The sequence below is a fragment of the Myotis yumanensis genome, unplaced genomic scaffold, assembly GCF_028538775.1.
Source record: "Myotis yumanensis isolate MYYU_CA2020_CCGP unplaced genomic scaffold, mMyoYum1.0.hap1 SCAF_2, whole genome shotgun sequence".
NCBI classification, from domain to species: Eukaryota; Metazoa; Chordata; class Mammalia; order Chiroptera; family Vespertilionidae; genus Myotis; species Myotis yumanensis.
In genome coordinates this window covers 35,757,968-35,783,426 of record NW_027223753.1, presented here as the reverse complement: position 1 = coordinate 35,783,426, position 25,459 = coordinate 35,757,968, and the positions used below count along the sequence as shown (strand labels likewise).

General features: G+C 37.4%; 1 protein-coding gene across 3 annotated transcripts in view; it reads left to right on the top strand.

The window, feature by feature from the left end:
• Positions 1 to 25,459, top strand: part of EPS15 (epidermal growth factor receptor pathway substrate 15) — a 110,716-nt gene that overhangs the window by 22,783 nt on the left and 62,474 nt on the right. For 2 of the 3 annotated variants that reach the window (XM_070405100.1, XM_070405101.1), the window contains exons 3-11: positions 5,117 to 5,206; positions 6,087 to 6,134; positions 10,644 to 10,739; positions 12,628 to 12,693; positions 14,017 to 14,142; positions 16,689 to 16,748; positions 20,551 to 20,640; positions 21,812 to 21,957; positions 24,405 to 24,561. In XM_070405100.1, the coding sequence (XP_070261201.1) occupies positions 5,117 to 5,206; positions 6,087 to 6,134; positions 10,644 to 10,739; positions 12,628 to 12,693; positions 14,017 to 14,142; positions 16,689 to 16,748; positions 20,551 to 20,640; positions 21,812 to 21,957; positions 24,405 to 24,561 (879 nt within the window). Of the gene's footprint in view, positions 1 to 5,116; positions 5,207 to 6,086; positions 6,135 to 10,643; positions 10,740 to 12,627; positions 12,694 to 14,016; positions 14,143 to 16,688; positions 16,749 to 20,550; positions 20,749 to 21,811; positions 21,958 to 24,404; positions 24,562 to 25,459 lie in introns of all 3 variants that reach the window. The other variant, XM_070405099.1, reaches the window with a different exon arrangement.

Here is a 25,459-nt window from a genome sequence, read left to right as displayed (position 1 = left end):
TCAGTGGCTAGAGTGTCGGCCTGCAAATTGAAAGGTCCTAGGTTCGATTCTGGTCAAGGGCATGCACCTTGGTTGCAGGCACATCCCCAGTGTGGGGTGTGCAGGAGGCAGCTGGTCAATGTTTCTCTCTCATTGATGTTTCTGACTCTCTATCCCTCTCCTTTCCTCTCTGTAAAAAATAAAATAAAATATATTTTTAAAAAATCCATATAACATTAGATGCATTCATCTCAATATAAATATCCATATTAATATAAGTCAAATGAAATGACTTTTAGTTGTTTTTAAGACTTATTAAGGTTTTTGATATTTATAAAGTTAAAACCATGACTCATACAAATGTAAAATGAACATGTGTCAAGGATTTTATTCAACTCATTAATTACTGGGATAACTAGTAAAATGTAAAGATGAGAATATTAGTTATAGAGATTTATATTCTCCAGACAAAATTCATTTCATTGGTATGGACAGGATTCACTTGCATTGCTATCAATTTTTTTATAATTTAACCTACAGAGTGTAAAATAGCCTAGTTGATGGAAAGTTAATCAACCATAGATCAGACAATCTCCTGAGGGTGTAGACAATCTCATTTGCCCATTACCAAATATTGGATAATTTTTCCTAATAATCCTCTCACCTTGGGATCATAATCGCTGAAAAGGCTGATCTCTATATTTGACCTGGCTATTTACATAGTTAGAGCAAACATTAATAGGGGACTCTTTCCCCCTCCCCATGTGGGAGTTTGTGCTGTGAGATTCTTTCCCCTTGGCCACGTGGGAGTCTGTACTTGTTCTTCAATAAATCTCCACCTTTGTTATAAACAAACAAACAAACAAACAAAAACATTAATGAACTATTATAGGTCTCCTTGTTGTGTGACTTGCAAATCTAGAGCCATACATTCACTATTTAACAACTTCTAAGGCTAGAGACTAATTTTTCCTTAACATTTTTAAAGAATCTCAGATTGTACTTTATAAAGCCTCTTTATTTGTGCCTCAATTTTGAGGCTAGGATCCCAACCTTAGAAATCCCGCACCCTCCCCCGCCCCCCCATATTTCACTGGTAGTACATGCAAGTTTGAGTGAATTTATCTCATCTTGAGGTTTCCCATATCTGCTGAAGTTCCTAATCTGTGAGGTGACATTGCTTTACTCTCTGAGAAACTGACACCTTATAAATCAAGTTGCAGGCCATTTTTTGGGGGAGGACTTTGTAGACATTGACTTCACATAAAGTCAGTTCTTGTTCCTTAATAGTGGCTTGTTCTGTCTGAATAAAATATGACCTTGTTTTGTACAATCGAATTTCTCAATTATACCCTGATAATAAGGAGACAAAATTTTTATTTAACTTATGTAAAAATTACTCTATTGCCATAAAATGTAAGGACATTCACTTAAAGGATTTTAAAAATATACTAGAGGCCCAGTGCATGAAATTTGTGCATTGGGGGAGGAGTCCCTCAGCCCGGCCTGTGCCCTCTCGCAGTCCGGGAGCCCTCAGGGAATGTCCAACTGATAGCTTAGGCCTGCTTTCCACAGGAAGCAGGCCTAAGCTGTCAGTCAGATATCCTTAGCGCTGCCATGGAGGCTGGAGAGGCTCCCGCCACCACCGCTGCGCTCGCCAGCCATGAGCCCAACTTCTGGCTGAGTGGCGCTCCCTTTGTGGAAGCACACTGACCACCAGGGGGCAGCTCCTGCATTGAGCGCCTGCCCCTGGTGGTCAGCGCGCGTCATAGCAACTGGTCGTTCTGTCATAGGGCCAAAACTGGCTCTCTGACATCCCCTGAGGTGTCCTGGATTGCGAGAGGGTGCAGGCCAGGCCAAGGGACCCCACTGGTGCACAATCGGGGCAGGGGAGGTACATGGGAGGTTGGCCAGCTGGGGAGGGACCATGGGAGGGTCCAGAACGTGCCCAGCTTATCTCGCTCAGTCCTAATTGGCCAGACCCCAGCAGCAAGCAACCTACTAGTCGGAGCATCCGCCCCCTGGTGGTCAGTGCACATCATAGTGACTGGTCGACTGGTCGACTGTCTGCCCCCTGGTGGTCAGTGCATGTCATAGCGACTGGTCAACTGGTTGACTGTCTGCCCCCTCATAGTCAGTACACATCATAGGGAGTGGTTGCGTGGCCTTAGCATATCATTAGCATATTATGCTTTGATTGGCTGAATAGATGACTGGACAACTGGACACTTAGCATATTAGGCTTTTATTATGTAGGATGTTTTTATTGATTTGAGACAGAGAGGACTGGAGACAGGGGAGGAGGGGCGTGGAGAGAGAGAGAGGAAAACATTGATGCAAGAGAGAAATACTGATTGGCTGCCTCCTGTAGGCCCCCTACTGGGAATCCAACCCACAACCTGGGCCTATGTCCTGACTTGGAATCAACTAGTGACCTTTCAGTGCCCACTGGACAACCTCTAACTGAGCCACATGTCCAACTGAGACACAGCGGCTGGGGCAAAGGATTTGTTTTTGAATTCTGAAGAGTCAGTGAAATCAGAGACTACTGAAAACTATTTCATTCACTTTACAAATACAGTGGGGCCTTGACTTACGAGTGTCCCGACTAACGAGTTTTTTGAGATACCAGCTGTCTCTCAGCCAATTTTTTGCATTGAGTTGATAGAGTAATTTGAGTTAACAAGCTCCTTAACGAACTCAGTCTTGGAACGAATTAAACTTGTAAGTCAAGGCCCCACTGTACAGAGCCTGTTAAATTGAGGGTTAGAGATAGTGTAAGAGGAAAAAAAAGTGCTTTCCCATATATCCATTACAAAATACAATATTAAAAATAATGCCAACAATATTCCAAGTAAATAACCATAATTTCATTTTTCTTACCAGTTCATTCAGTCCTATATAATTCTTGTTCTCCTTCATCTTGGGTCAGGGGTCTGTTTTTATAAAATACTAGAGGCCCGGTACATGAAGTTCCTTCCCTGGGGTTGGGGGTATTCCCCTCAGCCTGGTCTGCAACCTCTCCAATCTGGGATCCCCCTCGAAATCTAGAACCACTGGCTTGTAAGCGCTCACTTGCCTGCCTGCCTGATGCCCCTAACTGTTCTCCTGCCTGCCTGATGGCCCTAACTGCTCTCCCCTCCTGCCTGATCCCCCTAACTGCTCTCCCCTCCTTGTCTGATCCCCCTAACTGCCTATCTGCTCTTCCCTCCTGGCCTGATCCCCCTAACTGCCCATCTGCTCTCCCTTCCTCTCTCTGTCTTCAGACCTCAGCGCAGGAGTGCTGAGAGCTCTCTGCTGAGGCCCCGCCCCTGTCCTGACGACCCCCTCTGGGCCAGGCAGTGCCACAGGCCTGTGTGCGCCTCTGCCTGGGGGGCCACCTCAGCCCATCCTGATGCCCCCCTCTAGGCAGGCAGCGCAGCGGGCCTGCGCATGCCTCCTCTTGGGGGCCGCCACGGCCTGTCCTGATGCCCCCCTCTGGGCTGGGCAGCGTGGCAGGCCTGCGTGTGCCTCCGCCGGGGGGTGGGGGGCACCCCCAGCGGCAGCCTCATGTCCTGGTGGCACAAGTCCCCGTCCCCGCCCACCAGATCTTGTGCGCACACAGCCTGTTGCACACAGCCTGGGACACTGTTAGGACCAATTAGCATATTACCGATATAGATATAGATATAGATATAGATATAGATATAGATATAGATATAGATACAGATACATATATACATATATATAGATATGTATTTCTAGACTACAAAGAGTCCTGGAAATTCTAACTCTCCACCAGTACAGTCTGAAAGTTGTTTAAGGGATATCAACTCAGAAGACTTTACCCCAAAATCTATATTTTGAAGTGTTAACAATTCAGAGTACAAGATATGGTTGTTTAGATGAGGCTCTGAGAGTTGGTTGAAGACATAATTGTATCTGGTAGCTTATGGTAAAGCCTTTAGGCAAGCATCAGAGTACAACAGAAACCACCTATGTATGACCATGACTAAACGGCTGCATTTAATTTATTTTAGTAACAAAAGGATAGAAGATAGTAAAATTCTTAATTGGAATACAGTACACAAATATTTCATAAGAGATCGATTAATGTTTTCCCTGAGTGCTTCTATATTTAGACTATGCTGGGGTAGGTGTTCTCTCCTCACCCCCGCCCCCGCCCCTCCCATGGTCAGAGAGTGGGGAAAGAAAAGGAATTCTGGAAAATTCTAGAGGCAGATTTCCCAGCTCTTATTGTACTTCTTTGTTACCCCACATTTGGATTGGGTAGTTCCTTCTTTTTTGCTGAGCACTTGAAAGAAAGGATTTCTCTTTTGCTTCTTTGCTGGGATTGGCTTGTCTGAATGCTTTGTATATGTTTGCAACAAACTTATTAGTCATTTAAGTAAAGTTGCAAAACAGCTCATAAATATTGTAGTATCATGTTATCTTGCTCATACCTTTTTAAAACTTGCTTTTTATTTTTACAAATTGAACTTTACTTTAGGAAATCTTTGCAGAAGTGAGTGTCTTTTTTTAAAAACTGTTTTTATGTTCTTGGTGACCTCATTCTGTCTTAAAGGAAAGTCCCCCTTAGTTGAAATGGTGTGTTAGCCTTAATGTGCTTTAGGAGCTTAACAGTTTTTAAAATGTTTCTTTAATTTTATTATGGAATCACTGCTGGTTTTGGAGCTGCTTTGATTTTTTAATAAAGTGTTGTAGTTCCTAACAGTAAGTATAAAAGCAGAAGTTAATGATTTTAAGGTTTTGAAAAAACAGGTAACACATGCAGCTAAGACCTCTCCAGGAAATGCTTCTTTTTCCTCCTATTGCCATGTAAGTTTATTAGAATTTAAAAGGTGCTATAGAAGAGTTGGAGTCAGGAGATAATGTATTAATGTTATAACTCCACTAATTTGCTCTATTTCCTTTGAGCTTCAGTTCTCTCATTTGTATAATGGACACGATAAAAAACATTTTGTAAATTGCCAGTGCTGTCTAGATGGTACTCTACTTATAAGGCTATGCATATATTCCTCCGCCTTGGTTTAGTCAAAGGATTCCCATTCCCTTTTTGAAAATGCCAGTTCTCAAATCTCAGTAAGGAACACAAGTAATTTTGTCTTTGTCAGCTTACCATTTGTATTTTTTTCAGGTTGATACAGGCAATACTGGAAGGGTATTAGCTTCTGATGCTGCTGCTTTCCTGAAAAAATCAGGGCTTCCAGACTTGATACTTGGAAAGGTAGTATTTATTTATTATAATTAGATTATAGTGAATAGTTAGCAGTGTAGATAAATTGGATACACATTCAGAAAGATATTATTAAGAAACTTAGAAGTTAGAACTGAGTCATAGAGGCAGTTATAGTAATGCGATGGATAGAATTTAAAAAGTAAGGTGTTTTTCAGATGTTTAGAAAACAAATTACACTTTAGTGGGATGAAATGAAGAAGTAAGAGTACATTTGGGTATTGTGGGGAGAAACAGTGCTGCAGACTGGGAACCTTGCCACCCACTCAGAGAGTTGGCTCTATCTCTACTTCCTCTATTATAACTGTCTCCAACTGCACTTTGTATGTGGTGAATACAGTGGGGGATGAGAGGCTTAAGAAAAAGCACAAAAAGGTGGAAAGTCCCTCTGCCAGCTTGATCTCCTGGAGAGTCCTTATACATGATATGTTTTCAAAACCCTGAAAAATTATCCTTAATAATTTAATTATTCACAAATAAACAACTATTTCCACTTTCCCATAAGAAAAAATATCATCTTAGTAAGGATCTAAAATCAAAGTAGTATGTGTTAGTAAAAAGAGCAAGAGATTTGGAGTTAGAACCTGGGCTAATGAAAAAGGCATTGGATTGGAAGTTAGAGTCTGGGTTTCAATTCTTTCCATGATGCCTTAAATGTTCTTGAGTAACTTTAATGGCTTTAGTATTTGAACTAAATGGCTTTAGTATTTGAACTAAATTTGAACGTAAGGTTTCTTTCCACTTTTAATTCTATAATTCTTAAATCTGACTACCAAAGAGCATGAGATTGTAAATTACAGGGAATTAATTTATTTTTAAAATGATTGTTCTTTAAAATATAGATTAATACTTTTTTTCCTCTGAATTTCAGATTTGGGATTTAGCTGACACAGATGGCAAAGGTATCCTGAACAAACAAGTAAGATTCAGAGATTTATATGAAAAAACTAGAGGCCTGGTACATGAAAATTCATGCACTGGAGGGGGATTCCCTCAGCCCAGCTTGCACCCTCTCACAGTCCGGGAGCCGTCAGGGGTGGGAGGCGACCCAGCGATCAGGGGAAGGTGACGCCCCATCACACCTCTGCTGCTGCTACTGCCGGCAGCACAAGCCTTGGCCAGCCCTAGTTACCTGAGCCTCGGGTGGCCCTGGGTGGCTGGGCAGCCAACATCCGAGTCTTGCCTGTGCCTTGGGCCGGCCCTGGGCAGCTGGGGGGCTGAGGGGACTGGGCGCCGCCATCTTGTGGCTTTGGGCACCTCCATCTTTGAGGGTGGAGCAGTCAATTAGCATGTTCCCTTATTGGCTGTGGGTGCCGCCATCTTTGCGACAGTGTGAGGTTCAATTAGCATATTCCCTCTTTATTAGATAGGATTTTTGGTGATTCAGAATAAAAAAGAGCCAGCAGTTTTTTGTATATTTAAACTAAGAGTTGCTTTTTATCAACATTAAGGTTTTGCAAGGGCAAGTGTCATAACAATGAAAATATCCTATGTAATAAAGAGGTAATATGCAAATTGACTGTCACTCTGCCACAAAGACGTTGGCGCCCACAGCAGAGGCCGGGTTTCTGTAACATAAGATGGCTGTGCCCACAGCAGAGGCCAAGTTCCCGTAATGAGCCTTAACGAGCAATCAGCAGGGACCTGAGGCTGCGCCCTCCCCGCCCCATCCCCGTGGGGCTTGACAGGGGACCTCAGGCTGCACCTCCCGCCCAGCAGGGCTTGACGGGGGACCTGAGGCCGCACCCCCCCCCCCTCCCCACCTGGCAGGGCTTGACAGGGGACCTTAAGGTGCACCCCCTACCCTGGTGCTGAGCCAGGGGATGTGAGGCTATGCCCCCCCCGCCTGGTGGGGCTTGACAAGGGTGGGACCAGCCGGGTCTGGATCTAGCCCAAGGGCGGGGGTGCGGCCGGGTCTGGGTCTTGCGCGATTTCAAGGTGCACGCGGGTGGGCAGGGACTTGACTCTGGGTCTTGCGGCGTGCCCCAGACTCTGACAGGAGGAAGATTTTCATATACATTATACTAATTTTCTTTCATCTCTGACACTTCTATTAAAGAGAAAGGGCAAATGGCAATATTAAAATACTTCCTCTAATTAATCCCTTTTTAATGTGCATGAATTTCGTGCACCGGGCCACTGGTTTCTAATAAGACAATGAAAATATTTCTTATAAGTAGGCATTAAAGTAACTAATTCCCAAAGTTTAGTGTTAGTTTGGTGACATTGTTCTACTGGAGTATCTTAGTCTGTTTGGGCTGCTATAACAAAATACCACAGAAATTTATAAACAAATTTATTGCTCATTGTTTTAGAGGCTGGAATTCTGAGATTAGGGTGCTAACATGGTCAGGTGAGGGCTTTCTTCCTGATTGCAGACTTCTAGTTGTATCTGCACATACCAGAAGGTGCTGGGGATCTCTCTGAAGCCTTTTTATAAGGCACTAATCCCATTAATAAGGGTTCTCCCTAATGGCTTAAGCACCTTCCAAAGGCCTACCTCCTAATACCTTTATCTTTGGGGGTTAGGCTTTAACATAAGACTTTTGGAGGACACATCAGATAAATAGCTTGGTTTTTTTTTCAGTCATTCAGAAAGATTTTGCTCTTTGAATCTTAATTAATTGAATTTCTTACATGTACAGGGTTTATACATAAACATGGGTTTTATTAGTTAAGTGTTAGATGGTATGCCTCATACATTTGAAAGGAAATTCTTGGCTAATCAAACCTGAGTATTCTGGTCTAGATCTTACCACTGACTTATAAACCATAAAATGGTTTACAGGTTAGACATAAATCCTAGACCAGGAATTTGTGAAAGTAGTTATTTGTGTTGGACACTATCAGTGTACTTTGAAGTTCTGATTGTTGGAGATGGATTTCAGCGTTCTTCAGGATTGGATTCAAAGCTTGCTACATGCTGATACATTGGTTGAGCACTGCTACTCAAAGCTAATACCCTCCTCTCCCCCCTTCTCTACTTCTACCAAAAAAGCTAATACCCCCAAACCCTCATGGGGACTGCTGAAGCAGGATCAAGATCAGAAAAGGGATGGAAAAGTTTTTAGAAGGTCCGAATACCCTGTCTCTTATTTAAGACTAGAGGCCTGGTGCATGAATTTGTTTAAATTATAGATTGATATGAATTTGTGCACCAGTGGGGTCCTTCAGTCTGGACTGCAGGATCGGGCCGAAACTGGCTCTCCAACATCCCCTGAGGGGTCCCAGATTGTGAAAGGGCAAAAGACAGGCTGAGGGACTCTACCAGTGCACAGTCAGGTCCGGGGAAGGACATGGGAGGTTGGCCAGCCAGTGGAAGGGCTCCAGGGCGTGTCCGGCTTGTCTTGCTCAGTCCTGATCAGCCAGACCCCAGCAGCAAGCTAACCTACCAGTTGGAGCATCTGCCCCCTGGTGGTCAGTGCACGTCATAGCAACTGATCAAATGGTTGTCTGCCCTGGTTGTCAGTGCACATCATAGCGAGCGGTTGAGCGGCCTTAGCATATCATTAGCATATTATGCTTTGATTGGTTGAGCGGACGACTGTACGACCAGACACTTAGCATATTAGGCTTTTATTATATAGAATTCCAGTGCTAGATTGTAGTCCCCATTGGAGCTCCTGGGCAGAAGGGCCAGTTTGGTACATTGGAGACATAGGAACACTAAATCCCAGAGTCTGCACTGTCAGCAAATATTTGTTGAGTATCTGTTTTGAGCCAGGCTTTGGAAATACAGATGTGGTTCCTATCTTCATGAGTTTACCATTTATTAAATTCTTCACTGATATTCCTGGACTTTGGATGTTGAGTTTAAGTTGTCCTTGTTACATCTAGGTGGCTGGATTTATGGGTCTGCAGTTAAACTTTGATGTTTGCATTGGGGGAATAGTTTATTTAATTAACATGAAAGAAAGAAAAGAAACCTATACTTACTGAGTTTCTATGTGTCAAAAATGACAGTAGGTGCTTTCTTTCTATAGTATAGTTTTTATTTTGTTCTTCATAATAATTACAGGGTAGCTAATATTAGTCCCCCCTTTTATGTAAGAATTTTATTTTACTTGCCCATGGCCTTACAACTTTAAGTAGCAGAACTAATATTTATTGCAGGACTATTTCACTTCAGAGTCCATCTATACTTTGGGAGTGGACCAGATTACCTAAGAGTAATTGAATCTCTTACTGAATGAGAAGAGAAAGAGAGTTAATGTTGGAATACCTAGAATACCAGCATTTAAAGGTCGGAGGATTTAAAGGTTGACTTCAACAGAAGAGACTTGAAAGGTCAGAGGAGTACTGAGAGAGCTTTATGAATCTATGTTGGAGAGGGGAGGAAAGCTTTAGGGAAGATCATGCTTCCCAGGCTGCCAAAAGAACAAGAACAAGTAGGAGGAGGCCTTTTTTTTTTTTTTTTGAGAGCATTTGATAGCTAGGATGTTATTTGTGACATAGTAGTTTCTGTAGCTAATGGTGGGAGTTGAAGTCTGATGACATAGAAGCTTGTGGAATGAATAAAAAGAGAAGGGGAGATCTTGAAATAGCATTTTAAAAAGAAATTTATGATTGAAGGCAAGGTATTGTATACAACAGATAACCTGCAAGTTTCTAAGAATAGGTTAGGAATTAGATAAGAAGGGTATAGATGAGAATAGGAGGTTTGAGAAAAGTAGTGAAGAATAGATTGTACCAGTAACTGTACTAGAGAGTATTGACAAATTGTAAGTTATATAGCTGGAGTCAAGTGTTTTGTTGTGGCTATTCCCAGACCCGACTTTAACTGAAAACAGCTGAACACCAGTTACTTCAGCATGTTTGCATTTATTTATTAAATTTTGGATTGATACTTCAAATGCCAAAAATACAAGGACCTTTGGGAGAGATTTATAAGTGTTTTGAACTCAAGCAGTTATATAATTGTTTTTAGATGCTGCACAGTTATTCTCCTTAGCTCTTCTGGAATAGCAATGATTTAGTCACTTGAATGATTGATCCAGTTTCAAAAATTGTAATCTTAAATCCAGAGATGACTTTTGATAACATTTAGTTATTTTCTTCTGGGTTTTTCTTTCAGATGCCTTTTCCTCATTTAAATGATAAAAAGTATTCCTTAACACCATAAAATATTCTTTGGATAATGATGACTAATTTTTAATTTCCACTATATTTATGTATCACTAAGTATTTTCCCATTTTATTAACACTTTATTTCTACTTATAATGGGAACATCTTTGTACATAGATCTTTTCTCAATTTTAAAGCAAGTGTTATTCAAGCAACTGTGCTGTTATATTTGTTGCTATGTAAAAACCTTGGAGTAATTGTGAATTGTTTTGTATTTTCAAGTTGTAGGTATGTCTGTGGATGGGTGGATGGATGGATGAATAGGTAGATAATGCTCTTACAGTCACATTTTTTCTTTCTCAGGAATTCTTTGTTGCTTTGCGTCTTGTGGCATGTGCCCAGAATGGATTGGAGGTTTCACTGAGTAACTTGAACCTGGCTGTTCCTCCACCAAGATTTGTAAGAAATGCTTTTAAATTTAAATTTTCTTTTCTAAATTGCTGTATTAAAATAATTTCCCCCAAATCCTATTACCCAGCTACTTTTCTTTGATAATGGCTACTACTTATTAGTTTCTTGTGTGTCCTTCCAGAGTTATTATATGTGTATATAAAGAAATAATAGTACCTATTTTCTCATTTTATATTTATTGTATCATTCTGTACACACAATTTTGTACCTTATTTTAATAACTTAATATGTTTTGGAGATTGTACATATCATTACATAAAAGCTTCCTCGTTCTTTTTATAGCTGCGTTCTATTTCTTTATTTCTAGTCACCATAACTTATTTAACTTCCTTTTGATAGACTTTTAGCTTGTTTCTAATCTTTTACTTAAAAAAATGCTGCAGTGCATAATAACCTTGAATATATATTATTTTGCATATGCAGAAATATACTTATATATGTAAATTCTCAGAAATGGAATTGCTATTTCAAAAGTTTGTTTATTTGTAATCAATGTGTCTTCATAGTGGTTGCACTAGTTCACATTCCCATCAGCAATTGGTTAAGTGCATTTTTGCTAACATACTGTTGTCAAACTTTTGGATTCTTGTTAGTTTGATAGGTGACAAATGGCATGTTAAGTGTCGTTTTCATTTGTCCTTTTGGTTTTATGGAATGAGGTTGAATAGTTTTTTCATGCTTATCATCCATTTACAGTGCCTTTATGTGAAATGCCTATTTATAGTCTTCACTTATGTTTTGTGGCTTTTGGTCTTTTTCTCATTGAATTCTAGAGGCTCATTATATATTAGGAAAACAACTCTTTGTCTATATGAGTTGCAAATATTTTTTCCCAGTTTGTCATTTGTCTTTTGACTTTGTTTATGGTGATTTTCTTCTATAAAGGTGTCATTGTTTTTTATGTATATGAATTATTAGGATTAAAAATTTTTTATGGTTTCTTTTTTCACATTTATATTAGTCCCTATGTAAGGTATGAGTATGGATTAAAATTTATGTTTTTTAAAGATGGCTACTTTACAGATCTAATGCAGTTTATTGATAATCATCTTTTCCTTAACTGATTTGAAATGCCGTCTCAATCATATGGTAAATTCTCCATCTGTATTTTGGTTTCTTTTGGATTTCTCTGTTCGTTGATCTGTTTATCCATATGCTGATCTCCCATTGTTCTAATGATCATATTTGGTAATTTGTTTTCATATCTGATAGGGCCAAGCCTCACCACCCTACTTCTTGTTTTCAGAAGTTTCGTGGCTCTTCATGCTTACTTTTAAAATCAGTGTTTTAAAGTATTTGGTCTGAATATTATGAATTTAACTTTAGTTTTGAGAATTTCTGTACTTCTGAGTTTAGGCTTAGAGTCATGGAATCAGAAGGGTAATTTAGGGATTTGTTGCCTAACTATATTATCATAAAATTTATTCAAATATATTTATCTGTCTCTACAAGCAAATAATTATAATTAGTTGGGCATGCTATTGATAGGTTCATGTAATTGTAACTTATAAATCTTAAGTTTGGTTCTTGTCCCTGTCAGTTTTCCTTAAAGAGTGCTGGGAAGAAATCATCAGTTAACAGGGCAATAAATATTTTTGTTACATTCAGATATCTTTATCTTTATGTCAGTTATAATAGGTTTCTTAAGTTTATAATAGGTAATACTTAAGTTTTATTTAGTGCTCCATAGTCATTTATGCAGTTTTTGTTTCATTTGTACTTAGATGGTCTAATAGAATTAATGTAAAATAGAGTATATGTGTTTATTGAGATCCAGCATTTTGTATGAATGTATTTAAGGCCAAAGACCTCCTTTTCTTCATTGTTTATTGATGTGAGGATTTCAGCCCTTCATATACTGTATTTTCTTTTTTAGCATGATACCAGTAGTCCCTTGCTAATTAGTGGAACCTCTGCAACGGAGCTCCCATGGGCTGTAAAAGTAAGTAAACTTTGTAACTGTTCTCTCCTTACTCCTGCTTTTCTTCCACATCATCTCTTTCTCTACTTCCATAATATGTTGCAATCTTCATTAGACTTTCATTTTTTACTGTTCAGGAATTACTGGTACTAGAAATCTTTGGAGGGATCTTACAGCACTAACAATCATTTTGTGACAATTAGTACTGGTTTTATCTCATTCCTGTTATAGTGTAAACTAAAAATGGTAACCCTGTATTAACTAAAATATTTGATGAGTTTTTATCCCACTGGTATTATGTCTAGTTTACCCTACTGAAATTATGTCTGACTTGAAAATTCTGGTTAAATAGTACTGTTCTTAGAGCTATAAAACAAATAATTCTTTATTCTTTCAAGAAATTATATTCTGAAATGGATATTTTGCTTTATAGGTATTTGGAAATATCACACTAGTTATAGCTATCTTTTCAGATTAAAAAAAAACAATTTATGTACTTAAATAATTTTTAATTGATTTGAGAGAGAGAGAGAAAGAGAGAGAGAGAAATAGATCAATTGCTGTGTGTGCCATGACCAGGGATCAAAGCCGCAATCTTGGTGTATTGGGATGATGCTCTAACCAACTGAGAGCTATCTGGCAAGGGCCTTATAGATTTTTAAAAGCATTATTAAAAAATACTTTTAGTATATAGCAGATCAATGACCTTCAATAAAAATATGTACAGTTTTGTCAGAAAACCATTTTGGTTTGTCTATGTATGCTAGTGTGCTCTTAACTAATTTTTAAAAATATAGGGATTTGGACTTGATGAATCAAGAACATAGTTTTTATGCGATACAAGTAACTTTTCAGGATTTTAGAAAATTCTTGTTATTGATAAGCTATCTTGCTTTGGGGAAAAGGGGGGAAACTTGATGTTTATTCCTCTGGAAGTGATTTTCATTTTTAAAGGTTTTTGAGTTTGAAATGTGACTAACATTATGTTTAGAAAGTCATGGAATGTCATTAACTAGCTGTGTGTTTTTATAAAAGTTACTTCCTTGCTGTGTATCTGCTTAAGTGAAAGGATTGGGCTAGGTGCTTTTCTCAAAGCCCTTCTATCACTGAAATCTTGTGATTCTAATCTAACAGAAAAGCAAAGATAGTGTTCCAGCTACAAAAGGAGTGAGGTGGAGGAACTTAAATTATCATTTACTATAATATATTTTGATAAAAGTGAAAATGTTTTTTAAATGATGAGTTTTAAAAATATGCTGTCTGTTCTTTGAGTGTTTGATTTTTATAACTGCATTGAAATCCTTTTCGCCATTGTTTTAATTTGTGATCTTTTTTATATTATAGTCTGAAGATAAGGCCAAATATGATGCAATTTTTGATAGTTTAAGTCCAGTAAATGGATTTCTGTCTGGTGATAAAGTGAAACCAGTGTTGCTCAACTCTAAGTTACCTGTGGATATTCTTGGAAGAGTAAGATATTATTAAATTATGAATGTAATTTTTATGTATTTTAATTTTGTATCTACCAGGAGCGCTTATAGCTCATTGTTAAAAAAATGCACAGATCTTATTTTGAAGTTGTGTTATAGAATTTTTTGTGTTCAGACTTAATATATAAAATAATTGCCAATTTATTTCTTTATTTGGTTATCTCTTCTAAATTATGAGTGTTTGAAATTAGCTATATGTAGAAGCCTCTTAAGTAGGTCTTTTTTTCTTTATGTTGTACATTCTGACCTCTTAATTCCTTGATTTAATTTCCAGAGACTGTCAGTAATTTTCATCTGCTACCTATTCCATAGCTATATCAGGGGGCCTTGTTATAAGGAACCGTTTCATCTCTGAAAACATAAATTCTACTTTCTAACTAGAACTTCTTATCTTTCTAGATCTCTTTCCTAGATACTTGCAAGACTACTATAGTACTTCTTTGACTTCATCAAGATCTTTAAATCTCGACTCCTTTACTTTCTCCATCTTTTGAATTTCCTTTTTTCCTCATCCAACTTGGATTTTTATGGTCCATAGTTTCATGTCAGTATCCTTAGCTCCCTTTACCATTTTTTTAACTTCTTGATTGCATGATGAAAATCCAGCTTTGTGTGAAGCTAATTATTTACCTTCTCTGTGGTTGCATATGGACTACTGAGAAAGTCTAATAAAGATCGGTATCATCATAATTTCATGATCATCAACTTCAGCTGGGCTTTCCTAATTGCCAGCCACTCTTGTGCTGTTTCCATAGTGATTTTTCTCCACCTCTTTTTATATTTCAAACCTTATCTACTCTCATTAAACCTCCAGTCCTTTCTTTTTTCTTTTTTTTAAATATATATATTTTTAAAATATATTTTTATTGATTTCAAAGAGGAAGGGAGAGGGAGAGAGAGAGAGAGAAACATCAGTGATGAGAGAGAATCATTTATTGGCTGCCTCCTGCACGCCCCGTAATGGGAATCAAGCCTGAAACTAGGGCATATGCCCTGACCAGGAATCGAACCGCCACCTTTTGGTTCATAGGTGGACACTCAACAACTGAACCATGCCAGCCAGATTCTAGTCCTTTAATCCCTTGCTTAATCCTACTCTGTAGAGCAGGGGTGGGCAAACTTTTTGACTTGAGGGCCACAATGGGTTCTTAAACTGGGCCGGAGGGCCGGAACAAAAGCATGGATGGAGTGTTTGTGTGAACTAATATAAATTCAAAGTAAACATCATTACATTAAAAGGGTACGGTCTTTTTTTTTTTTTTTAGTTTTATTCATTTCAAACGGGCCGGCTCCGGCCCGTGGGCTGTAGTTTGCCCACGGCTGCTGTAGAGTCTAATCCTGTCTGAACCACTTCTTAGTTGTGTGACATTGGGCAAATCATTAGAAAATCATGTCTCAGTTTTCTAATCTTTAAAATGAGTATGATTCAGTTTATAGGGTTGTAAGGATTAAATGTGATAATGTATGTAAAGTATTTAGCACATACTCTTTGAATGCTAACTACTATGCCGATGATGATGATGATGATGATAATAATGTTAATGATGATGATAATGAAACCACACACCACCAGCAATCGTGCTATTCGATCAGTGTTGCATAGGTTACTCAATATACATTAATTTAAAAGCCTTTTATTATTTCTTACTAATCATTTCTCCACTGTTTGGTCCAGTGTGAGATTTCTAAACTATAAATATAATCCTGTTATCTTTTTTTTTTTTTTTTTTTTAACATAAAACTAACCCTCTTAGTAGCTTCCCATTGCATTCAGGATAAAGTCCAAACTCCTTTCAAGGCATTTAGTGACCAGGCACTTATCTCCACTCTTGTCTCTCATCAGCTCACTTTCTCTTCTTGCCCCCAAGTGAGATTTTGTTGAATGTTTAAATATCTTCTTCTCAAGGATTTAACATAGTTTTGTAGCTGGTCTAAAGCTATGTAATTTATTCTAACTTTAGGCCAAATCTACCAGGGCCTTTCAGACTTTATTTTTCTTTGTAAGCCCTGGACATTAGCTGGCTGATGATTCATTACACAGTATTCATTACATATTTCTTTTAGTTGATTAGAAAGTCTGTAGTGTAGGGAAAACAATAATGGACTTAGTTGGAAGTCTTCACATTGAAAACTGATTCCTTTACTTAATAATAGTTGCACGGTCCTAGGTAAGTCATGTAGCTTCATGTCTAAAACAGGAGCTGTGCATAAATTAGCTGAGATGATGTTTATGAAAAAGCATTGTAATTGTCTTAAAATACTATGTGCATAATTGAAAGGAAGAAAATAGTTTTAAAAAAATTTGTAAGGGAATTTCTGTTTTAAAAATACTTAAGTGAATTCTTTTTACAGTAATTGTTAATATAGCAAATAATAGCGATATAATAAAATAATCAGCATAATTGAAATTTCTCAGAAAAAAGTGTAATATTTAGGCAAAACTTTCCCTCTATTTTTGTATTTGGTGTTTACATGTAGCACATTAAATGAAAGAACATTATCTTTCTCAATTCTTTTCTTTTTAAGGTTTGGGAGTTGAGTGATATTGACCATGATGGAATGCTTGACAGAGATGAGTTTGCAGTTGTAAGTAACCTAATGCTCTTAAAATCTTAAACATCTTAATGGTTTCTCAAGTGAAAATTTTCCTTTAGTTCATCCTTATAGGAAAACTTATTTCCCAAATATTGTTGGTATGAATATTTTTACCTAGAATTTGTAGATAATAAATATTTTTAAACAAATGGATAATAGAAAATGTATGTGTTTGCTATCTTCATTTTATTTGACTTTAAAGTACATACAGATACATACTTTGGATGATGCACTGTAAAGATGCTGAGTAATGTTATCTTTTGTATCCCGACTTGACCAAGCATCTCTGTACCTGCTTCTGCTCTGGAATAATTTCACTTCATATATACCCCCAAAATTTCACATTTGTTTCATTAAAGGAAGACATGAATAACATTTTAGTGTTGCTTCATTTGTATATGCTGAGAAAGTTTTTTTTTTTTTTTTTAAATATATTTTATTGATTTTTTCACAGAGAGGAAGGGAGAGAGATAGAGAGTTAGAAACATCAATGAGAGAGAAACACCGACCAGCTGCCTCCTGCACATCTCCCACTGGGAGATGTGCCCGCAACCCAGGTACATGCCCTTGACCGGAATCGAACCCGGGACCCCCCAGTCCGCAGGCCGACGCTCTATCCACTGAGCCAAACCGGTTTCGGCTGCTGAGAAAGTTTTGATATCTTTCTGAAGACATGTTATCCTTAATAATTGGACAATTAATTTAAAATAGAGTTGTATTCATCTCTTCCTTAAAAGTTAGATAAAATTCTTCTGTGAACTCATGAATGGTGAATCTCTAATTCCCCTTTTACTTCTTATTTGAATATTAGTCTGTTCAAATTTTCCTTTTTGCTAAGGAATTATCCATTTATTTGACTTTCAGACTTGTTGCCACAGATTTATTTGTATTATTCTTTTAATCTATTCTGGGTTTTTGGTTGTACCTCTTTTTCATTCCAAATCTTACGTATTTTTTTCTCATATTTTTTTGTTTAATTGAATTTTATCTAGTTTATTGATCTTTAGATAGAGATATGTTTTGGATTTATTTATCCTGTTAGTATGTTTTGACTTTTATTCTTTTTAACTTTTCTCTTATTTTGTTAATCCTCACCCGAGGATACTTTTTCATTGATTTTTAGAGAGAGTGGAAGGGAGAGGGAGAGACAGAGAGAGAGAAACATCATTGTGAGAAAGACACATGGATTGGTTGCCTCCCTCAGGTGCCCTGACCAGGGCTGGGATTGAGCCTGCAACAAAGGTAAGTGCCCTTGATTGGAATCAAGCCTGGGACCCTTCAGTCCGTGGGCCTGATGCTCTCTATCCACTGAGCCAAGTTGGCTAGGGCTCAACTTTTATCTTAATTACATCTTCCTAATTTCTTTTCGTTTACTTTAAAAAAAATTTTCTGAAGATGAGTACAAAGTCTGTTTATTTTTTATCTTTAATGTTCAAAGCATTTTTTACCGGAATACAGGGTTACCTAGATTCCATATATATTGGTACAAAGTATTTTCCTTTTCACATAATTTTTAGGTGTTTTTGATCATCTATTTAGGAATGTTTCCTACTTTCAAAGTATTTAAGTGTGTTTGTTTGGTTTTTGTTCTCTTTTTATATAATGTTAGCTGATTAAATTATGACTTGAGAATGTGGTCTTTAAAATCTCTACTTAAAAAAATTTGTTAACCCTAGCTTGTTTGGCTCAGTGGATAGAGCGTCGGCTTGTGGACTGAAGGGTCCCGGGTTCGATTCCAGTCAAAGGCACATACCTGCGTTGCAGGCTCCATCCCCAGTAGGGGGTGTGCAGGAGGCAGCCAATCAATGATTCTCTCATCATTGATGTTTCTATCTCTCTCTTCCTCTACCTTCCTCTCTGAAATTAATAAAAATATTTTTAAAAAATTTGTTAAGGTTTCTTTTGTTGCTAAAATCATGACCTGTTTTTACATATGTTCTCTGGCTATACTAACCTTTCTGTTCAGAATATTTTAGACTTCTGTAAATTCACTACATTGATTTTATTATGTTTCAGTTTCTCTTTGTCCTTTTCTCTGCTATCCTGGAGTAAGCTTAGGTTTATTTTTTGATATTTTTACATTGAAATCATAATGTAAAATGCTTCTTAGTTAAGTGTCTATTTCTAGCTGTGTAGATGTGTCTTAGTTTTAAAAACTAGTTACCAGCCACATATTTTGTGTGTGTGTGTGTGTATGGTGCATCATTTGATTTAGTTGCTGTATTTATTTTGATGCTGTATTAATTTTGATGGCAGACTTTGTTTAGGATAAAGTATAGTGTTATAAGAAAACAAAATCACAACCAGTTGTATATTGTTCACTTTTTTTGTTTTATTTGGTAGAAAAATTGACTTCAGTTTTGCCAAAGAAACTATTTTCAAGGCAACATGAAATTAATAATATAGTATTTTTTTAACTTTCAAAAAAATGTGTTGTCTATTGTCAGCAGATGGCTGACATTGCTTTTTTTGCTTCTAGTGTTCTCTTTTCCAGGAAATGACTCCCATCTGCAGCAAGAGGAATGCTGACCTTTAATGTGCATGTTGGTCCCTTCTTTTAGTTTGGTGTCAGTCTGACAATAGTATACATATTGTGAATTTGGTTGGAAGTGTCTGCTAGCCAGATTGTTTTCTTTCTGGAGTTTTAAGCTTTGGGAGATTGAAAGTTTGTGTGTTTCTAAAACCGAAATTGAAAAAAATAAAAAATAAATTGAATTCTTTAGTTTGACTAGTGAATGGAGAGAGGAGAATTGTTGGTTTGTATCAAATGGTTAAATGTGGTCTCAGGGTAAACAGCATCAGAATCACCTGGGAACATCCTAGAAATGCAAATTCTCTGACTCAACTGCAGACTTTACTGATTCTAGAATTCTGGGAGTGGGGCCCAGAAATCTGTGCTTTATCAAGCTGTCCAAGTAGTTCTGATGCCTGCTACAATTTGGATACCAGTGGGTTAAAGGTTAGTTTTACTGCTCAAAGAAGAGAGCATGGTATTGTAAAATTATGTGTGCTCCTAATAAAGCTGATCAAATCTGGAAAAAAGAGCTTTGTAGTCAGAATATCTTGGTTTGCGCCTTACTCTATCACTTCTTAAAAATATATCAGACAAGTTACTATCATAGCCTGAGTTTCTTCATTTGCAAAATGATATTAGTAATCACAGAAATCATGAGTTGTATTAGGTGCTCAGTGAGTATTGACTTGCAAGCTCCACAAAACTTAGAATTAAAAACAAACCTATTTGGGGGGGAATTGCTATTTTTAATGGAAGAAAAAACTAAGAAATATGAAAGCTTCCTTCCAGTTGCTGTTTGAATACTTTGGGAGGTTCCAAGTCGCTTTGAGTAATTTCATATGCTTCAAGATAGGTAATACATTCTCATGGTTCAGAAATCAGTACAATATAAGGAGATATTCAGTGGGGAGCATATCTCAGTCCCATCCCATTGTTGCCCTCAACTGCTCCATTTATACCTACTCCATAATGATTCACTTTTTTTAGTTTCTTCTTTATTCTTCTAGAGATCTTAATGCAAATATAAGCAAATAGGAATAGTTATTACCCCCTTAATACACAAGATGACTCAGTGTACATACTGGCATACATACTGTCCAACACCATACTTTTATCATGTTCATCAGTGTGTCTTGGATATCTTTTCTTACAGCCTAATTTCTTTAAAAAGATTTCAGACAGTTTGAAGATGCTTTGTTATTGAATAGTAATCAATTCAATGGGTGGATGATAGTAAATTATTTTAATATGTATGACCCTGGTTTATCTGTTTTGAAGGCCATGTTTTTGGTGTACTGCGCACTTGAGAAAGAACCTGTGCCAATGTCCTTGCCTCCAGCCTTGGTGCCACCTTCAAAGAGGAAAACGGTCAGTATATCAGGCTCTGTGCAGTTGATCCCCACTTCAGCAGCCAAGGAATCTTACCACTCCTTACCACCTGTAGGCATTTTACCTACCAAAGCACCGTTAAGACAGGTATAGATTTATCAGTGTTAAAAAACCTTTTTTAAAAAAAACAAACTGCATGGCATTTAACAGTTGATTGCTTGATGAAGATAGAAGAGGCAGTCAAAGGGATCAAGATTTAGAGCTCCCTCTTATTGCATCTGAATAATGTGATGTTCCAAAGAAAATAGGTAATCCTTCTGCATTTGGCCTTACTTAGATCATATGGAGGTTTAATTGGCTTTGCCTTGATCAACTAGAATTAAAGTTAGAGGTAGCAGATACTCTCCAGTGATCGGCAAACTGTGGCTCGTGAGCCACATGCAGCTCTTTGGCTCTTCCACAAAATACCGACTCCTGCGCATGGGCCACGAAGTTTCAATCGCACTGTATGTGCGCGCCGCACATGGTATTTTGTGGAAGAGCCACACTCAAGAGGCCAAAGAGCCGCATGTGGCTCATGAGCCGCAGTTTGCCAACCACTGCTCTATACTAATCTGGAATGCTTGCCCTGGCGTAGTTAATAGGTGTTCTTATTTGTTTAATCTCTAGTTAACTCTTGATCTTTGGGTTCAAATTATCCAATTTTGGGTTATACAAGGCCTTTTTCCCCTCCAACCTGCTTTTTGTCAGGTTGCATAAAGAAAAATAATGACAGGCTATGCAAGTCAGCCAATTTGTATATAGTTAGTAATGCTGAATGAAACTATAAAAATTGGAGATTGAGAATTATCTGAATATTTTGTTTAAACAAACTCTCCACTTACCCATATTCATCTGGTTATAAGTCAAGAGTTAACTGTGCTTGAATTTACTCATTACTTAAAAAGAAAAAAGTAAATGGGCATCTATAAATGTAGTTCCACTGACCTATATTTTTCTTCTGTAATTTTTTGTTGACCACAACATTTCAGTCAGGGATCTGATGAAAATGATATGCTGTTGCTATACTTAGTAGTTAGTGGAATAAAATTGCTCAGAATTTGTGACAGATACTGTCATGTGTTAAAAGATGTCACTTCAAAGTTTGTTTTATTTTGGTAGAAATACTATATATGTATATGTGTATATATGTAATTATTTTTTTGTGTAGTGGGTTGTATCACCTTCAGAAAAAGCTAAATATGATGAAATCTTCCTGAAAACTGATAAAGATATGGATGGATTTGTTTCTGGATTGGAAGTCCGTGAAATCTTTCTGAAGACAGGTTTACCTTCTACCTTACTAGCCCACATTTGGTAAGACTTTATTTAAATTGATTTACCCTAGCTGGGTAACTAAGTGGTTAGAGCGTTGTCTCAATATGCCAAGGTTGAAGATTTGATCTCCAGTCAGGGCACATACAAGAAACAACCAATGAATGCATAAATAAGTGGAACAACAAATCAATCTTTCTCTCTCTCTCCCCCCCTCCCTCTTCCTTCCTATCTCTCTCTCAAATTAATAAATAACATTTTTAAGTGGATTTTAAAAACAAATATGGTTTGTATTAAATCTAGTTTTATGCATTATTATTTTTAGGCATTTATCAATAGGAAATTTTTTGTTTCGGAATTCCTTATAGAAAAACTGAGGATTTCTTCTGGATGATGGACAAAAGCTGGAGAATGGGTTACCTGACATTTTATAAGATTGACAGTGTCAGATAATTGTTATTAGAATGTTAAAATGCAGCATCTATCTATCTATCTATCTATCATCTATCTATCTATATATCAATATATATCAATTAAACTTAAATTTTTTAAAATACTTTTTATTGATTTCAGAGAGGAAGGGGAAGAGAGAGAGAGAAACATCAATGATGAGATTCATTAATCGGCTGCCTCCTGCATGCCCCCTACTGGGGATTGAGCCTGCAACCCAGGCATGCTGGCCAGAATCAAACCTGAGACCCCTCAGTCCGCAGGTCGACGCTTTATCCACTGAGCCAAACCAACTAAGGCAAACTTAAATTTTTAAAAAAATATTTTTATTAATTTCAGAGAGGAAGGAAGAGGGAGAGAGAGATAGAAACATCAATGATGAGAGAGAGCCACCAATCTGCTACCTCCTGCACGACCCCCACTCGGGATGGAACCCGCAACTCTGGCATGTGCCCTTGACTGGAATCGAATCCAGGACCCTTCGGTCCACAGGCCAAGGCTCTATCCACTGAGCCAAACTGGCTAGGGCCAAACTTAAATTTTTAAGGGAGAATACAAAATTTGAAATTTAAAGTGTCTTTAAGGCATATCTGTACAATTCTGTAGGGCATATGTATACTTTTATACCTTCACATTGGTTTTACATACTTGGTCCTTAAAAAAACAAGCCTTGCCCTGGCTGGTGTGCTTAGTGATTAGAGCATTGGCCCATGCACCAAAGGGTCGAACAAAGGAGGACAGTAGTTCTGCCTTAAAAGGAACAAGAACCCAATACTGGGAAAAATTATATGCGTAACTAATAATAGCTGCCACTTTTGAGTGCCTAGGCTAGGCACAATGCTCAGTAAAATGGCAGCTGTTATGGGTGTGGCATTATGCCCACACTTTTTATGTACTTCGACTTTAATTCTCATAGTAATCTTGCAAGATGGATGTTATCTCCACTTTAGAGATGAAGAAATTAAGGCTCGGAGAGGTTAAAAATTTGGCTAAGACCACAAGAATAAATAAGTACAAAAGCTGAAATTCAATGTTTCTTTGACACTGTAACCTATAACCCAGCGGTTCTCAACCTGTGGGTCGCGACCCCTTTGGGGGTCGAACGACCCTTTCACAGGGGTTGCCTAAAACCATCGGAAAACACATATATAATTACATATTGTTTTTGTGATTTATCACTATGCTTTCATTATGTTCAATTTGTAACAATGAAAATACATCCTGCATATTAGATATTTACATTACGATTCATAACAGTAGCAAAATTACAGTTATGAAGTACCAATGAAAATAATTTTATGGTTGGGGGTCACCACAACATGAGGAACTGTATTAAAGGGTCACAGCATTAGGAAGGTTGAGAACTACTGCTATAACCGGTAGCCTTTTTGTCCGGTCAAATTAGTTTTCAATGAATCAAACAGATCAGGACTTCAGAAAGCTAAGCTTTAAAAAAAAGAAAATAGAATAAAACATTTGCTGTTTCTCTTCAAGTGATTTTGTAAAGCTTTCCAGATTGCTGCCTTTCTTCACATGTGATCTCCATTTGCAGCTGTTGTTTCTGCTTTAACTTGGTGATCCTTATATCCTCCTACTCCGAGTTGCAGGAAGCAAGCTGACGTAGAAGTTTTTGCTTGTTTTAGAATCATTCTAATACAACTAGTGAACCAATTTTGTTGAAACTTAGGTTTCATTTTTTTATATCTTTTAATGTTGAAGTATTGGGAGTAGACAATGTTGAGATTCTTTGGTCCACTACAACTCTTACTCAGTAGTGGTTGTGGAAATTGGTAAGAAAAAGTACAAAATAAACCCAGATTAGAGGCCTTTGCTCAGCACCAGGGCCAACATTCTGTCTGTCTCTGTGTCTCTGTCTATCTGTTTTGTTCTCTTGCTTCTAACATTTGAGTGAGTTTTGGGCAAGCCACAAATTAGTATGACCTTTTTTAATTCAACTAATCATTTTTAAATAGTCACATTAGACTTTTAGAGTGGTAGTTGTGGCATTTATATACTGTTCATTTTGTTTATTTGTACAGGGCATTATGTGACACGAAGGACTGTGGGAAGCTTTCAAAGGATCAGTTTGCCTTGGCTTTTCACTTAATCAATCAGAAGTTAATAAAGGGCATTGATCCTCCTCATATTCTTACTCCTGAGATGATTCCACCATCAGACAGGGCCAATTTACAAAAGGTAAGACAACTTAGAAGAAAACCTGAATGCATTAACAGAAAGGAACAAAAGCTATGTCAGATGACAAACTCGATTTGGACAGAATGGTAGAGAAATATATCTGGCTAGGAGCAGAGGAGTATACTGTTTGTGGTTTAGTTTGTGACTATAGATATGCTGAATGCATGTATGATATCCTTGGGCTGCCCCTCATTTACCCCATCATTCATCACACATATGGCAACCACATTTTTCAGTCTCAAAATTGGAAAAATGTCTTATTTTTCCCCTCCTGGATCTGTGGATTAATTTTTATGAATAGGGTATAAAATTTAAATGAAATCCATAAGAATTAAATTATTGGGTTTCATTTGATGATTTACTCTTACAAAACAATATAATTTTGAAAACAAAATCAAGGAGATTATAATTGCTTGACATCAGTTTTAAATTTAAATTAAAAAAACTAGAAAAAACATTATATTGAGGAGAAATCTGTGGTTTTACCATATAGATGACCCTCTGTTCCTGAGCATACAGCCGAGTTTCATACCTGTACAGCTAGGAACAGGTTTTGCTGTTTTGTTTTCTGGCCAGCAATAGGAACTTTCAAAACTACATTGTTTAGCCATGTTGTGTCTTGGTTTTTCTCTCATCTATAAACCCTCCAAGTATAGTGCATTTACAATATATTGGCCTTAACAGAGCTTTAAAAGGATTTGCTGTTAAAAATACATGCTCTGAAACTGCAAATTTCCTATGACCTATAAAGTAGCCATTGCTGTAGTTATAGTTGTTAAATGTGTGGTATGAGGAAAGTATTCTTTAAAATGTCAGTAGAATATTTTGATTTTGCATTAATTTTGTCATGTAGGTTGAAAAATCTCATTTAAACAAATCTCATTAAAGTCAAAATTGG